This window comes from Coregonus lavaretus (assembly GCF_964263955.1).
Source record: "Coregonus lavaretus genome assembly, chromosome: 30".
In the NCBI taxonomy this organism is placed as follows: Eukaryota; Metazoa; Chordata; class Actinopteri; order Salmoniformes; family Salmonidae; genus Coregonus; species Coregonus lavaretus.
In genome coordinates, this window is record NC_140017.1 from 23,915,063 (window position 1) to 23,928,526 (window position 13,464).

The following is a 13,464-nucleotide window of genomic DNA, read 5'->3' on the forward strand; positions in this document are numbered from 1 at the left end:
TCCTGCGGGGACGGGGCTGGGATTAAAAATAAAAATATAGGACAAAACACACATGACGACAAGAGAGACACCACAACAATACATAAAGAGAGACCTAAGACAACAACATAGCATGGCAGCAACACATGACAACACAGCATGGTAGCAACACCACATGACAACAACATGGTAGCAACACAACATGGCAGCAGCACAACATGGTAGCAGCATAAAACATGGTACAAACAATATTGGGCACAGACAACAGCACAAAGGCAAGACAGTAGAGACAACAATACATCATGCGAATCAGCCACAACTGTCAGTAAGAGTGTCCATGATTGAGTCTTTGAAGGAAGAGATGGAGATAAAACAGTCCAATTTGAGTGTTTTTTGCAGCTCGTTCCAGTCGCTCTCTGCAGCGAACTGAAAAGAGGAGCGACCCAGGGATGTGTGTGCTTTGGGGACCTTTAACAGAATGTGAATCTGAAATGTGTTTTGACATTGATTTCAACTGGATTATGACTTTTCATTTAGGTTGCAATACTTTTTTTAAAATCTTTGTAATGTTGCAATAACAATATCAGGGTCTAGCACTAATGATAATGAGTAGAGCTCTGTAAAGCCTCCATGTCAGTATGTATTCTGTGTCATGGTCTACACATTGACACACCCCCTGGAACCTGATATGGGTGGCCAGGCCAGCAGACAGATTCACAGCCCAGGCTCCTCTGCCTCTATAATTGTGTGGACTATTAATTCAGAATGGACGCTTTGGCTGTTCCAACAGACAGAGGGAAAGGCTGGTACCTTTCCCTAATGGCACCAAACACCAAAGGACCAACATTTGCCTGGTTGGACCCATCAAGACTCTACTGTAATTCCCAGGTACTAGTGATATACCTTTATTTTCCTGGTCCAAATGTCCAAAGAAGATGAGTGAGTGTTGAGCGGCTTTAATCAGTTGTATTTAACATATCTGGGTCATCAAATTCTTGGGATATATTCCCCAGGAGAGTACTTTTGCCTTACAAGAGGGATATAAAGATGATGTGGTAACTGAACAATACAGTGGGTATTCTAAGTATTCACCCCCCTTGGATTTCTTCACATTTCATTGTGTTACAAAGTGGGATTTAAATGGATTTGTTCTTTTTTTTGTCAACGATCTACACAAAATATTCTGTCATGTCAAAGTGGAAGAAATATTCAAACATTTTATAAAGATTAATGAAAAATATAACTGTATACCTTGATTAGATAAGTATTAACCCCCCTGAGTCAATACATGTTAGAAACACCTTTGGCAGCGATTACAGATGCAAGTCTTCTTGGGTAAGTCTATAAGAGCTTTGCACACCTGGATTGTGCAATATTTACCCATTATTCTTTTCAAAATTCTTCTAGCTCTGTCAAGGTGTTGGGGATCATGGCTACACAGCAATTGTCACGTTTTGCCATAGATTTTCAATTAGATTTAAATCAAAACTGTAACTTGGCCACTCAGGAACATTCACTGTCTTCTTGGTAAGCAACTCCAGTGTAGATTTGGCCTTGTGTTGTAGGTTATTGTCCCGCTGAAAGGTGAATTCCTCTCCAAGTGTCTGGTATAAAGCAGACTGAAGCAGGTTTTCCTCTAGGATTTTGCCTGTGCTTAGCGCCATCCTGTTTCTTTTTACCCTGAAAAACTCCCCAGTCCTAGCTGATTTCAAGCTTACCCATACCATGATGCATGACAATAAGGAGGCAGTTACTCAGTGATGTGTTGTGTTTGCCACAAACATACGGCTTTGCATTTAGGCCAAAAGGTGTATTCCTTTGCCGTGTTTTTTGCAGTATTAATTTAGTGCCTTGTTGCATATGCACAAGATGTATATTTTTGAATATTTTTATTCTGTATATTTGTATTCTTATTTTAACTCTTTCATTTAGGTAATTATTGTGGAGTCACTACAATGTTGTTGATCTATCCTCATTTTTCTCCCATCACAGCCATTGAACTCTATAACTGTTTTAAATGACCAATGGCCTCATGGTGACATCCCTGAGCATTTTTTCTTCCTGTCCTGCAGCTCAGTTCAGAATGATGACTGTATTTTTTTATGTGTCTGGGTGGTTTAATACATCATCCACAGCATAATTATTAACTTGACCATGCTTAAAGATATATTCAATGTCTGTGTTACGGATACAGGTATCCTGTGTCTTTTTGTGTTTTTCCTCTCCTTCTGCCCTAATCACAGGTGTCCTGTATGTTCCTGATTGGTGGTCGTTGGGGTGTCTGCTGATTGCTAAGGTGGACCAATCAGTGAACATTCCTCTGCATTGCACCACCTGTTTCTGGTTTTTCAATCACACATCCCATTGTTTAAAAGCCAGTCAGTTGTGTTTGTTGTTAGAGACTATTTCCGTATGTGAGTATGGATACTGTGGTGTCCTGTGTTTTGTTTACTCACTAAGTTGCTGGTTCCTCTGTTTGGTAACTTTGTTAGACTACTTTTCGTATGTGAGTATGGATACTGTGGTGTCCTGTGTTTTGTGTACTCACTCATTTGCTGGTTACTCTGTTTGGTAACTTTGTGTGTTTCTTGAGGCAGGCAAGATCAGTTTAGGTTTTTTTTACACTATTGTTTCATTTCTTGGGTCCTGCTCAGCCCTTTTTCCCAAACCTTTACCGTGTGTTTAAAAATAAACATTTTATGTTTGACGGTAGTTTATGGTTGTCGTGTAGTTTTTGTTCTCACTGTTCCATGTCATCATTCTAATTTGCATGAATTATGTTACGGGTCTCTTCTCCATCCATCCTAGACGTTTAAAGCCACGGGGTTCGTAACAGTCTGATTTGTTATTGTTACCCATCTACCAAGCACTGCCCTTCTTTATGAGACTTTAGAAAAGCTCCCTGGTCTTTGTAGTTGAATCAGTACTTGACTGAGGGACCTTACAGATTAAATGTATGGGGGACAGAAAAAGGAGTAGTCATTCAAAAGTCATGTCAACCCCTATTATTTCACACAGAGTGAGTCCATGTAACTTATTATGTGACTTGTTAAGCCAAATGTTACTCCTGAACTAATTTAGACTCACAAAGGGGTGAATACTTATGCAATGACTATACACTCACCGGCCAGTTTATTAGGTACACCCATATAGTACCGGGTCGGACCCCCCTTTGCCTCCAGAACAGCCTGAATTCTTCGGGGCATGGATTCTACAAGGTCTCGGAAACGTTTGTTGCTCAGTTGGTATCAAGGGACCTAACGTGTGCCAGGGAAACATTCCCCACATGAGTACGCCACCAGCCTATACCAGGCAAGATGGGTCCATGGACTCATGCTGCTTATGCCAAATCCTGACTCTGCCATCAGCATGGCGCAACAGGAACCGGGATTCGTCGGACCAGGCAATATTTTTCCAATCCTCAAATTCTCCAGTGTTGGTGATCGCGTGCCCACTGGAGCCACTTCTTCTTGTTTTTAGCTGATAGGAGTGGAACCCGGTGTGGTCGTCTGCTGCATTAGCCCATCCATGACAAGGATCGACAAGTTGTGCGTTTCAAGATGCCGTTCAGCACGCCACTGTTGTACTGCGCCGTTATTTGTCTGTTTGTGGCCCACCTGTTAGCTTGCACGATTCTCCTTTGACCTCTCTCATCAACAAGCTGTTTTCTCCCACAGGACTGCCGCTGACTGGATGTTTTTTGTTTGTCACACCATTCTAGGTAAACTCAGACACTTGTGTGTGAAAAGCCCAGGAGGGCGGCTGTTTCTGAGATACTGGATCCAGCGTGCCTGGCACCGATGATCATATCACCCTCGAAGTTGCTTAGGTCACTCATTTTGACCATTCTAACTTTCAATCGAACAGTAACTGAATGCCTAGATGCCTTTCTGCCTGCTTTATATGACAAGCCACAGCCACGTGACTCACTGTCGGTAGGAGCGATCCATTTTCGTGATCGGGATGGTGTACCTAATAAACTGACCAGTGAGTGTATTTTAGTTGGTTCATGTTATTATTCATTTGTAAAAATGTGTAGAATTTCCTTTTCACTTTGACATTATGGAGTATTTTGTGTAGATCAATTACAGAAATAACAATTAAATCTATTTCAATCCCACTTTTCAATATACAGACAAATATATACATATCCTTAAAAAAATATTTTTCCCTTTTACATTCCAACCCCACCACCCCTCCCCTAATTGGAGTAATCTAATGAACAACAACGCTTAGGCCTCTACTTTCAGTTTATACATACTATATACATTTTATGGACAGTCAATTTTACAATAATTCTATTTTGTTTGTTTTTACTCATGAACTTCCTCTACCCTCAACCTCTCCAATCATTTTCATGATGTCTTGTTTGCTTTTATATGCCATATCTTTCTAACTGTGCTCTTTCACAAAAGCTCTCAACCTATAACCTATATACAGTGGGGAGAACAAGTATTTGATACACTGCCGATTTTGCAGGTTTTCCTACTTACAAAGCATGTAGAGGTCTGTAATTTTTATCATAGGTACACTTCAACTGTGAGAGACGGAATCTAAAACAAAAATCCAGTAAATCACATTGTATGAATTTTAAGTAATTAATTTGCATTTTATTGCATGACATAAGTATTTGATCACCTACCAACCAGTAAGAATTCCAGGTCTCACAGACCTGTTCGTTTTTCTTTAAGAAGCCCTCCTGTTCTCCACTCATTACCTGTATTAACTGCACCTGTTTGAACTCGTTACCTGTATAAAAGACACCTGTCCACACACTCAATCAAACAGACTCCAACCTCTCCACAATGGCCAAGACCAGAGAGCTGTGTAAGGACATCAGGGATACAATTGTAGACCTGCACAAGGCTGGGATGGGCTACAGGACAGTAGGCAAGCAGCTTGGTGAGAAGGCAACAACTGTTGGCGCAATTATTAGAAAATGGAAGAAGTTCAAGATGATGGTCAATCACCCTCGGTCTGGGGCTCCATGCAAGATCTCACCTCGTGGGGCATCAATGATCATGAGGAAGGTGAGGGATCAGCCCAGAACTACACGGCATGACCTGAAGAGAGCTGGGACCACAGTCTCAAAGAAAACCATTAGTAACACACTACGCCGTCATGGATTAAAATCCTGCAGCGCACGCAAGGTCCCTCTGCTCAAGCCAGCGCAAGTCCAGGCCCGTCTGAAGTTTGCCAATGACCATCTGGATGATACAGAGGAGGAATGGGAGAAGGTCATGTGGTCTGATGAGACAAAAATATAGCTTTTTGGTCTAAACTCCACTCGCCGTGTTTGGAGGAAGAAGAAGGATGAGTACAACCCCAAGAACACCATCCCAACCGTGAAGCATGGAGGTGGAAACATCATTCTTTGGGGATGCTTTTCTGCAAAGGGGACAGGACGACTGCACTGTATTGAGGGGTGGATGGATGGGGCCATGTATCGCGAGACCTTGGCCTTCCCTCAGTAAGAGCATTGAAGATGGGTCGTGGCTGGGTCTTCCAGCATGACAACGACCTGAAACACACAGCCAGGGCAACTAAGGAGTGGCTCCGTAAGAAGCATCTCAAGGTCCTGGAGTGGCCTAGCCAGTCTCCAGACCTGAACCCAATAGAACATCTTTGGAGGGAGCTGAAAGTCTGTATTGCCCAGCGACAGCCCCGAAACCTGAAGGATCTGGAGAAGGTCTGTATGGAGGAATGGGCCAAAATCCCTGCTGCAGTGTGTGCAAACCTGGTCAAGACCTACAGGAAACATATGATCTCTGTAATTGCAAACAAAGGTTTCTGTACCAAATATTAAGTTCTGCTTTTCTGATGTATCAAATACTTATGTCATGCAATAAAATGCAAATGAATTACTTAAAAATCATACAATGTGATTTTCTGGATTTTTGTTTTAGATTCCGTCTCTCACAGTTGAAGTGTAGCTATGATCCAAATTACAGACCTCTACATGCTTTGTAAGTAGGAAACCTGCAAAATCGGCAGTGTATCAAATACTTGTTCTCCCCACTGTACATATTATGGACACAGTATGCTTTACATTATTAGTTATCTTGTTGTTATTAGTTGTTGTTATTAGTTATTGTTAGTAGTCCCATCCTTCAGCTCCATTCAACACCTCCCATCTATCTCTTCACACCATCTATATTGGATTTCTATTTGCCATATATTTTTCAACTGTACTGTGATGTTTCACAAAAGTTCTGAACCCTTCTATTCTCATTGTTTCTAAAGATTGTAAATTGAAAATAAACATTTTTGCTAAAAGTATTATTATATTATTGATCGATTGACTATGACTTTTCAGATCACCCAGTAGTACTATCTGCAGGGTTAGCTCCAGGTAAATATTGCAATCCTTCAGCCATTCCTGGGCCTGTGACCAAAAACTATCTACAAATGGACAGTGCCAAAACAATGATTCTGTTTCTTCGCAGCAAAATCTGCAGAGCTGGGAAGATTGTATCCCCCAAATAAATAACATTCTATTGGTAGCAAGAATTCCGTATAATAATTTAAATTGAAAAATTATACGTTTTCAATCCGGCGTCGTTTTGCGTATCAGTTCATAAACACTATGCCATGGAATCGGTACGTCAAAAATCTCTTCCCAACTATTTTGCAATCTACATGGGATGGCTATCAATCCTTTGGTCCTAAATTAAACTGGTATACATTTTTATTTATCACAATTTTCTTTAACCAATTATGGTCTTTAATGCAGGGCCGACAGACAAGTTCCTTACTTTTTCCCCCTTCCACTTTCCTCTTCCATTTTTGCCGTAATGCTGCAATTATTTGGTTGTAATTTTGGGTAGAGCAGACATTTCCATGTTTTTCTTAGCTGAATGTGCGACATAACTCCACCAGTCCTACCTATGATATCATTTAAGAAGATTATACCTTTTTAAAACATTTTTTCAAATTAATAATGGTTTTCTATCAATTAGTATATTTGAGTTTAACCACAATATTTGTTGCATTATTTGGTCTGTTGTTTCTGGAGGTTTAAATTGAAATTGCAACCAACTTTCTATGGCTCGTTTTAGAAATAGGGATATTTGGGATATTTCCTTTTCAAATAACTGAAAGTGAGAGGTTGTAATCTGAATAAAGGGGAAAAGGCCATTCTTGAACATGTGGTGAGACAATCTTACTAATTTGCTAGAGAACCAGTTCGGATTTAAGTATAACTTTTGTATGACTGAAGCTTTTAGTGATAGGTCTAATGCTTTAATATGTAATAATGTCTGTCCTCCGAATTCATATTCATTATATAAATAGGCCAGTTTAATTTTGTCTGGCTTGCCGTTTCAAATAAAATGGAATATATTTTTCTCATATAATTTAAAAAACTGTTCGCTAGGCGTAGGTAAGACCATAAGCAAATAGGTAAACTTTTTCCACAAATAGACAGGTATTTACCTTTCCATTGTAGCAAGATCTTATCTATTTTTGCTAACTTTCTATTAAAATTGTATTTTTTAGTGATCCAATATGTTATAAAATACATTTATCATAATTTGGTTGTAATCCAGAGAGGTTACAAAATGTATCTAGATCCTCTATGAAAGTGTGGAGGGATTCAATTTGTGGATTTAAAAGAAAACGTGAATCATCAGTGTACAATGACACCTTTGTTTTTAAGCCCTGGATTTCTAATCCCTTGATAATATTGTTGGATCTGATTTTAATATCTAACATTTCCATGGCCATAATAAATAGATATGCCGATAGTGGACAACCTTGTTTTACTCCTCTTGACAGTTTAAAACTTTCTGAGAAATAGCCATTATTTACTATTTTACACCTAGGGTTACTATACATGATTTTAACCCATTTTATAAGAGATTCTCCAAAATTGAAATGCTCCAGGCATTTACAGTGGGGAAAAAAGTATTTAGTCAGCCACCAATTGTGCAAGTTCTCCAACTTAAAAAGATGAGAGAGGCCTGTAATTTTCATCATAGGTACACTTCAACTATGACAGACAAATTGAGAAAAAAAATTCAGAAAATCACATTGTAGGATTTTTAATGAATTTATTTGCAAATTATGGTGGAAAATAAGTATTTGGTCACCTACAAACAAGCAAGATTTCTGGCTCTCACAGACCTGTAACTTCTTCTTTAAGAGGCTCCTCTGTCCTCCACTCGTTACCTGTATTAATGGCACCTGTTTGAACTTGTTATCAGTATAAAAGACACCTGTCCACAACCTCAAACAGTCACACTCCAAACTCCACTATGGCCAAGACCAAAGAGCTGTCAAAGGACACCAGAAACAAAATTGTAGACCTGCACCAGGCTGGGAAGACTGAATCTGCAATAGGTAAGCAGCTTGGTTTGAAGAAATCAACTGTGGGAGCAATTATTAGGAAATGGAAGACATACAAGACCACTGATAATCTCCCTTGATCTGGGGCTCCATGCAAGATCTCACCCCGTGGGGTCAAAATGATCACAAGAACGGTGAGCAAAAATCCCAGAACCACACGGGGGGACCTAGTGAATGACCTGCAGAGAGCTGGGACCAAAGTAACAAAGCCTACCATCAGTAACACACTACGCCGCCAGGGACTCAAATCCTGCAGTGCCAGACGTGTCCCCCTGCTTAAGCCAGTACATGTCCAGGCCCGTCTGAAGTTTGCTAGAGTGCATTTGGATGATCCAGAAGAGGATTGGGAGAATGTCATATGGTCAGATGAAACCAAAATATAACTTTTTGGTAAAAACTCAACTCGTCGTGTTTGGAGGACAAAGAATGCTGAGTTGCATCAAAAGAACACCATACCTACTGTGAAGCATGGGGTGGAAACATCATGCTTTGGGGCTGTTTTTCTGCAAAGGGACCAGGACGACTGATCCATGTAAAGGAAAGAATGAATGGGTCCATGTATCGTGAGATTTTGAGTGAAAACCTCCTTCCATCAGCAAGGGCATTGAAGATGAAACGTGGCTGGGTCTTTCAGCATGACAATGATCCCAAACACACCACCCGGGCAACGAAGGAGTGGCTTCATAAGAAGCATTTCAAGGTCCTGGAGTGGCCTAGCCAGTCTCCAGATCTCAACCCCATAGAAAATCTTTGGAGGGAGTTGAAAGTCCGTGTTGCCCAGCGACAGCCCCCAAACATCACTGCTCTTGAGGAGCTCTGCATGGAGGAATGGGCCAAAATACCAGCAACAGTGTGTGAAAACCTTGTGAAGACTTACAGAAAACGTTTGACCTGTGTCATTGCCAACAAAGGGTATATAACAAAGTATTGAGAAACTTTTGTTATTGACCAAATACTAATTTTCCACCATAATTTGCAAATAAATTCATAAAAAATCCTACAATGTGATTTTCTGGATTTTCTTTCTCATTTTGTCTGTTATAGTTGACGTGTACCTATGATGAAAATTACAGGCCTCTCTCATCTTTTTAAGTGGGAGAACTTGCACAATTGGTGGCTGACTAAATACTTTTTTTCCCCACTGTATATATAAACTCCAGTCGTACTTTATCAAATGCCTTTTCACAGTCTGCTATGAATAGCAGGCCTGGTTTCCCAGATTTTTCATAGTGTTCTATTGTTCCCAGTACTTGCCTTATATTATCTCCAATGTATCGTCCATGTAAAAAACCTGTGTGATTAGAATGAATAATGTCCGACAATACCTTTTTAATTCTATGCACTATACATTTTGCTAGAATTTCTGCATCACAACACTGATGTGTAAGGGGCCTCCAGTTTTTTAAATGGACTGGATCTTTATATTTCCCACTTGTATCCTGTTTCAGTAATAATGAAATCTTGATTGTCTGATAATCTACCATTTACATAGGAGTGGTTAAAACATGCTAATAACGGTCCTCTGAGTTTATCAAAAAAAGGTTTGGTAGACCTCGACTGGTATGCCATCCAACCCTGGAGATTTCCCGGACTTAAAGTCTTTAATTGCATTCAGAAGTTCCTCCTCTGTAACTTCACCTTCACATGAGTCTTTCTGTATGGCTGTTAATTATTTTACATTATCAATAGAAAACAAATCCCTACAATTAGCTTCAGTTAGAGGAGATGGAGGCAACTGAAACGAAAACATATGCTTAAAGTACTTTGCTTCCTCCTTCAAAATATCATTTGGTGAATCATGGGTGACTTCGTCATTTGTAACCAGCTTCAATAAATTATTTTTGGTAGCATTTCTATGTTGAAGATTAAAAATAATTTGGTGCATTTTTCCCCATATTCCATCCAGTTTGCTTTATTTTTATAATATATTACACTTGATCTTTCTTGAATAAGTTTCTCAATTTCTTTTTGTTTTTCCTGTAATTTATTCTGAGCCTGTTACAGTTTTTCTTGCTATCTATCTGTTCTATTAGACCTTCTATTTCCTTTGTTAGTAAGGACTCTTTTGACCTAAATTGCTTTTGTTTTCGAGATGAGTACTGAATTGCACGGCCTCTTAAGGCACATTTAAAAGTGTCCCATACAATAAGGGTATTTGCTGTGCCTATGTTATGTCGGAAAATTCAGTTATAAATTCCTCTGTCCTATTTAAAAACATGTTATCATACAATAGGCTTTGATTAAATTTCCAATATCCTCGCCCACGTGGAAATTCAGTAAGAGTATTGTATATGCCAATTACATGATGGTCCGACCGCATTTTGTCCCCTATCAACACTTTTTAAACTTTTGGTGCCAACGAGAATGACATAAGAAAGAAGTCAAGATGACTAGCTTGATTGAGTCTCCGCCATGTATATCTCACTAGGTCAGGATATTTAAGCCTCCATATATCCACCTGTTCTAATGTATCCATGACATTCATGATTTCCTTAAGAGCATGAGGGGGATAGTTTGTAGTATGATTTCATTTATGGTCCATTGAGCTATTTAAAACAGTATTATAATCTCCCACCATAATAATAGAGTCTTGTATTGCTTGCAGGGTTGATCATTTATTATGTATATTGTCAATGAAGTGTGGATCAACATTATTTGGTCCGTAAAGGTTAATGAGCCATATCTGTTTATGGTCCAACAACATATTTAAAATCATTCATCTACCTTGCGGATCTGTTTGGACCATTTGCACATTCGGATCAAAATTACTGTTAATTAATATCATCACCACTTTTGAGTTTCTTTCGCCAAGGGAGAAGTATATTTCGCCCCTCCAGTCCTTTTTCCACACAACTTCATCTAGAATTGTTGAACGAGTTTCCTGTAAACAATAGATATTATATTCCTTCTCTTTGAGCCATGTAAATATTGTTCTTCTTTTGTTATTATCTGCTAAGCCATTACAATTCCAGTTTGTAACGGAAACAAAATGTGAAGAAATCCAACGGGGGGTGAATACTTATGATACCCATTGCACAACCTATAACTATAACACATTTCCCCCTGCAGTGTGTAAAATGTGTATTTTGCCCAGTGCATATACTGTAAAGATACTGTAAGGAAACCCATAGCAGTCCGGGTGGTCAATCTGGTTCATTCTGGTTTATTTTGTATCTAATCCAGGCCCTGTCAGATTGTGTGAAGGACCTTCTCTGTCCATTCCAGAAGGAGGCCATTGACCTGGTAGTGGGGATAGATGCAATGGGATTCATCCTTGGTAAACAACCAGTCAATAATGTTTCAGGAAAACATACAATCTGAACCAATCTGCACATGTGTTGTTGCTGAAGTGTGGCTCCATGCTACTTACTGCATTCTAATTTTATTTCACATCCAGCAAGCTCCACTGAAAGGCCAGGAAACCTAACCCCTCTGGGAATGATACTTAATTTAGGGGTAGTACAAGTATAGTTCCTACTTGGGGAACTGCCAGAACAAGCACACACTTTAAGAGTAAAATATCACATCATGCAATTCAGAACAAAAGCCTTGCTAAATCAATCATAGTATGTGTGAAAGGGATCTGTATGGATTGATCTACATGGAATGCTGCTGTCACTTCAATCAGGTGTATAAGTCTTCTGAGAGAAAATATTGATTGGTGAAATGAACTCTGTTGTTTCTAAGATGTCATGTTTATCTTGGTGGTTTTTAGGATCGGCTGTGGCCACCACCCTTGGAAAGGGCTTTCTGGCTATCCGCAAAGCAGGACACCTGTGCATACAAACCCAGAGCCAAGAGTACAGTGACTACTCAGGCAGAGAGAAGATGATGGAGGTTCGCCTGGATGTGTTAAGTCCAGGTGAGTCACAGTTTAACCATCACAGTGTGACAGGATTGCTTTCCTTGGTGAATAAGTCACCATTTTGAGTCTATGGCCAATGAACGGACACCACTCATCTAAGGTTTCAAGAGTCCTGCCTTGTTTGTAGAATCCTGAGGTGAAATTTAAAGAGACACTCATTAACATGAATGTAGCATTAGACAACATACAGTATGGCCTGTTTTGGCTCTGACTGTTTGTATTTGTTTCAATGAATGAAACCATGGCCTCATTCTCTCCAGACATAACCACTCTTATTTCCTGTGACATAATGCCCTCTAGTGTTGGTGCAGGAACCAAGGGCCCTAGTCTGTATAGCAAATAGTGTTTGTATAGCCACTGAACACCTTTGTATTTAAGGAAACATTTCCCCTTCAAGGAGATTCTCTGAATGTGTTTTGTCCTGTATCTCAGTAGGACTGCCGGTGTGCATACTGTGAATTAGGAGTTTGAATAGAAATACAGTGTAGATCCCAAATGGCACCCTATTCCCTTATTTTGACCAGTGCCCATAGAGCTAGTAATGCACTATGTAAGGAATAGGGCACCATTTGGGACACAACCACAACCACTAGTTGGTCTGTCTCTGTGCTGCAGGGCTACAGGTGCTGATAGTGGACCAGTGGATAGAGACCGGAGGAACCATGAAGGCTGCTATCAAACTGGTGGAGAGGCAGGGAGCTACTGTTGTAGGTCAGTGTGTAATCACAGTGCTAGACAATGTGTCTCATTGTAGGTAGGCTAGACTTGGTTTAATTTGTTGTAACACTGAGAAGTGCAAAAAATCTATACCTTAATCACAACTGTATACTGTAAAATGTTTTCTATCTTAATTATTATCAAGTAAAAGTCATGCATATTTGCAGGTGTTGCTGCTGTGGCCATTGAGAACAGCGAGGGAGGGAAGTGGATCAAGGAGAAATACAAATACTCTCACTGCATCCCGGAGGAACTACAGAGTCAAATTGACAAACAATATCTTGACTCCTTCAAGAGCTTTGCCAGTTAAGTGCTCAAACTCAAGGTCATGCAATTCAGAGTAGGGTATGCTATCTCCAACTGTGCTGACCAGGATTATATGTTACTCTTGTATGGTGCTTTGTCCAAGAAGTCACTAAGATCATATATTGCCTTGGAGTGGTGAATTCATTCAATGCTTTTGGCTTCTATGCAAGCATATTGTATATACAGTGCCTAGTGAAAGTCTACACACCTGTTGCACAGTATTCACATATTGTTGCCTTAAGATTAAATTT

The 13,464-nt window shown here is 39.8% G+C and overlaps 1 protein-coding gene across 1 annotated transcript; it reads left to right on the forward strand.

Annotated features, from left to right (window-relative positions):
- The first annotated feature begins 711 nt into the window (after nt 1-711).
- Nucleotides 712-13,464, forward strand: LOC311105447 (adenine phosphoribosyltransferase). Its single transcript, XM_084147602.1, has 5 exons — nt 712-867; nt 11,509-11,602; nt 12,041-12,187; nt 12,806-12,901; nt 13,075-13,464. The coding sequence occupies exons 1-5, from the start codon at nt 745-747 to the stop codon at nt 13,215-13,217; spliced, it is 603 nt and encodes a 200-aa protein (XP_084003728.1). The 5' UTR covers nt 712-744; the 3' UTR covers nt 13,218-13,464.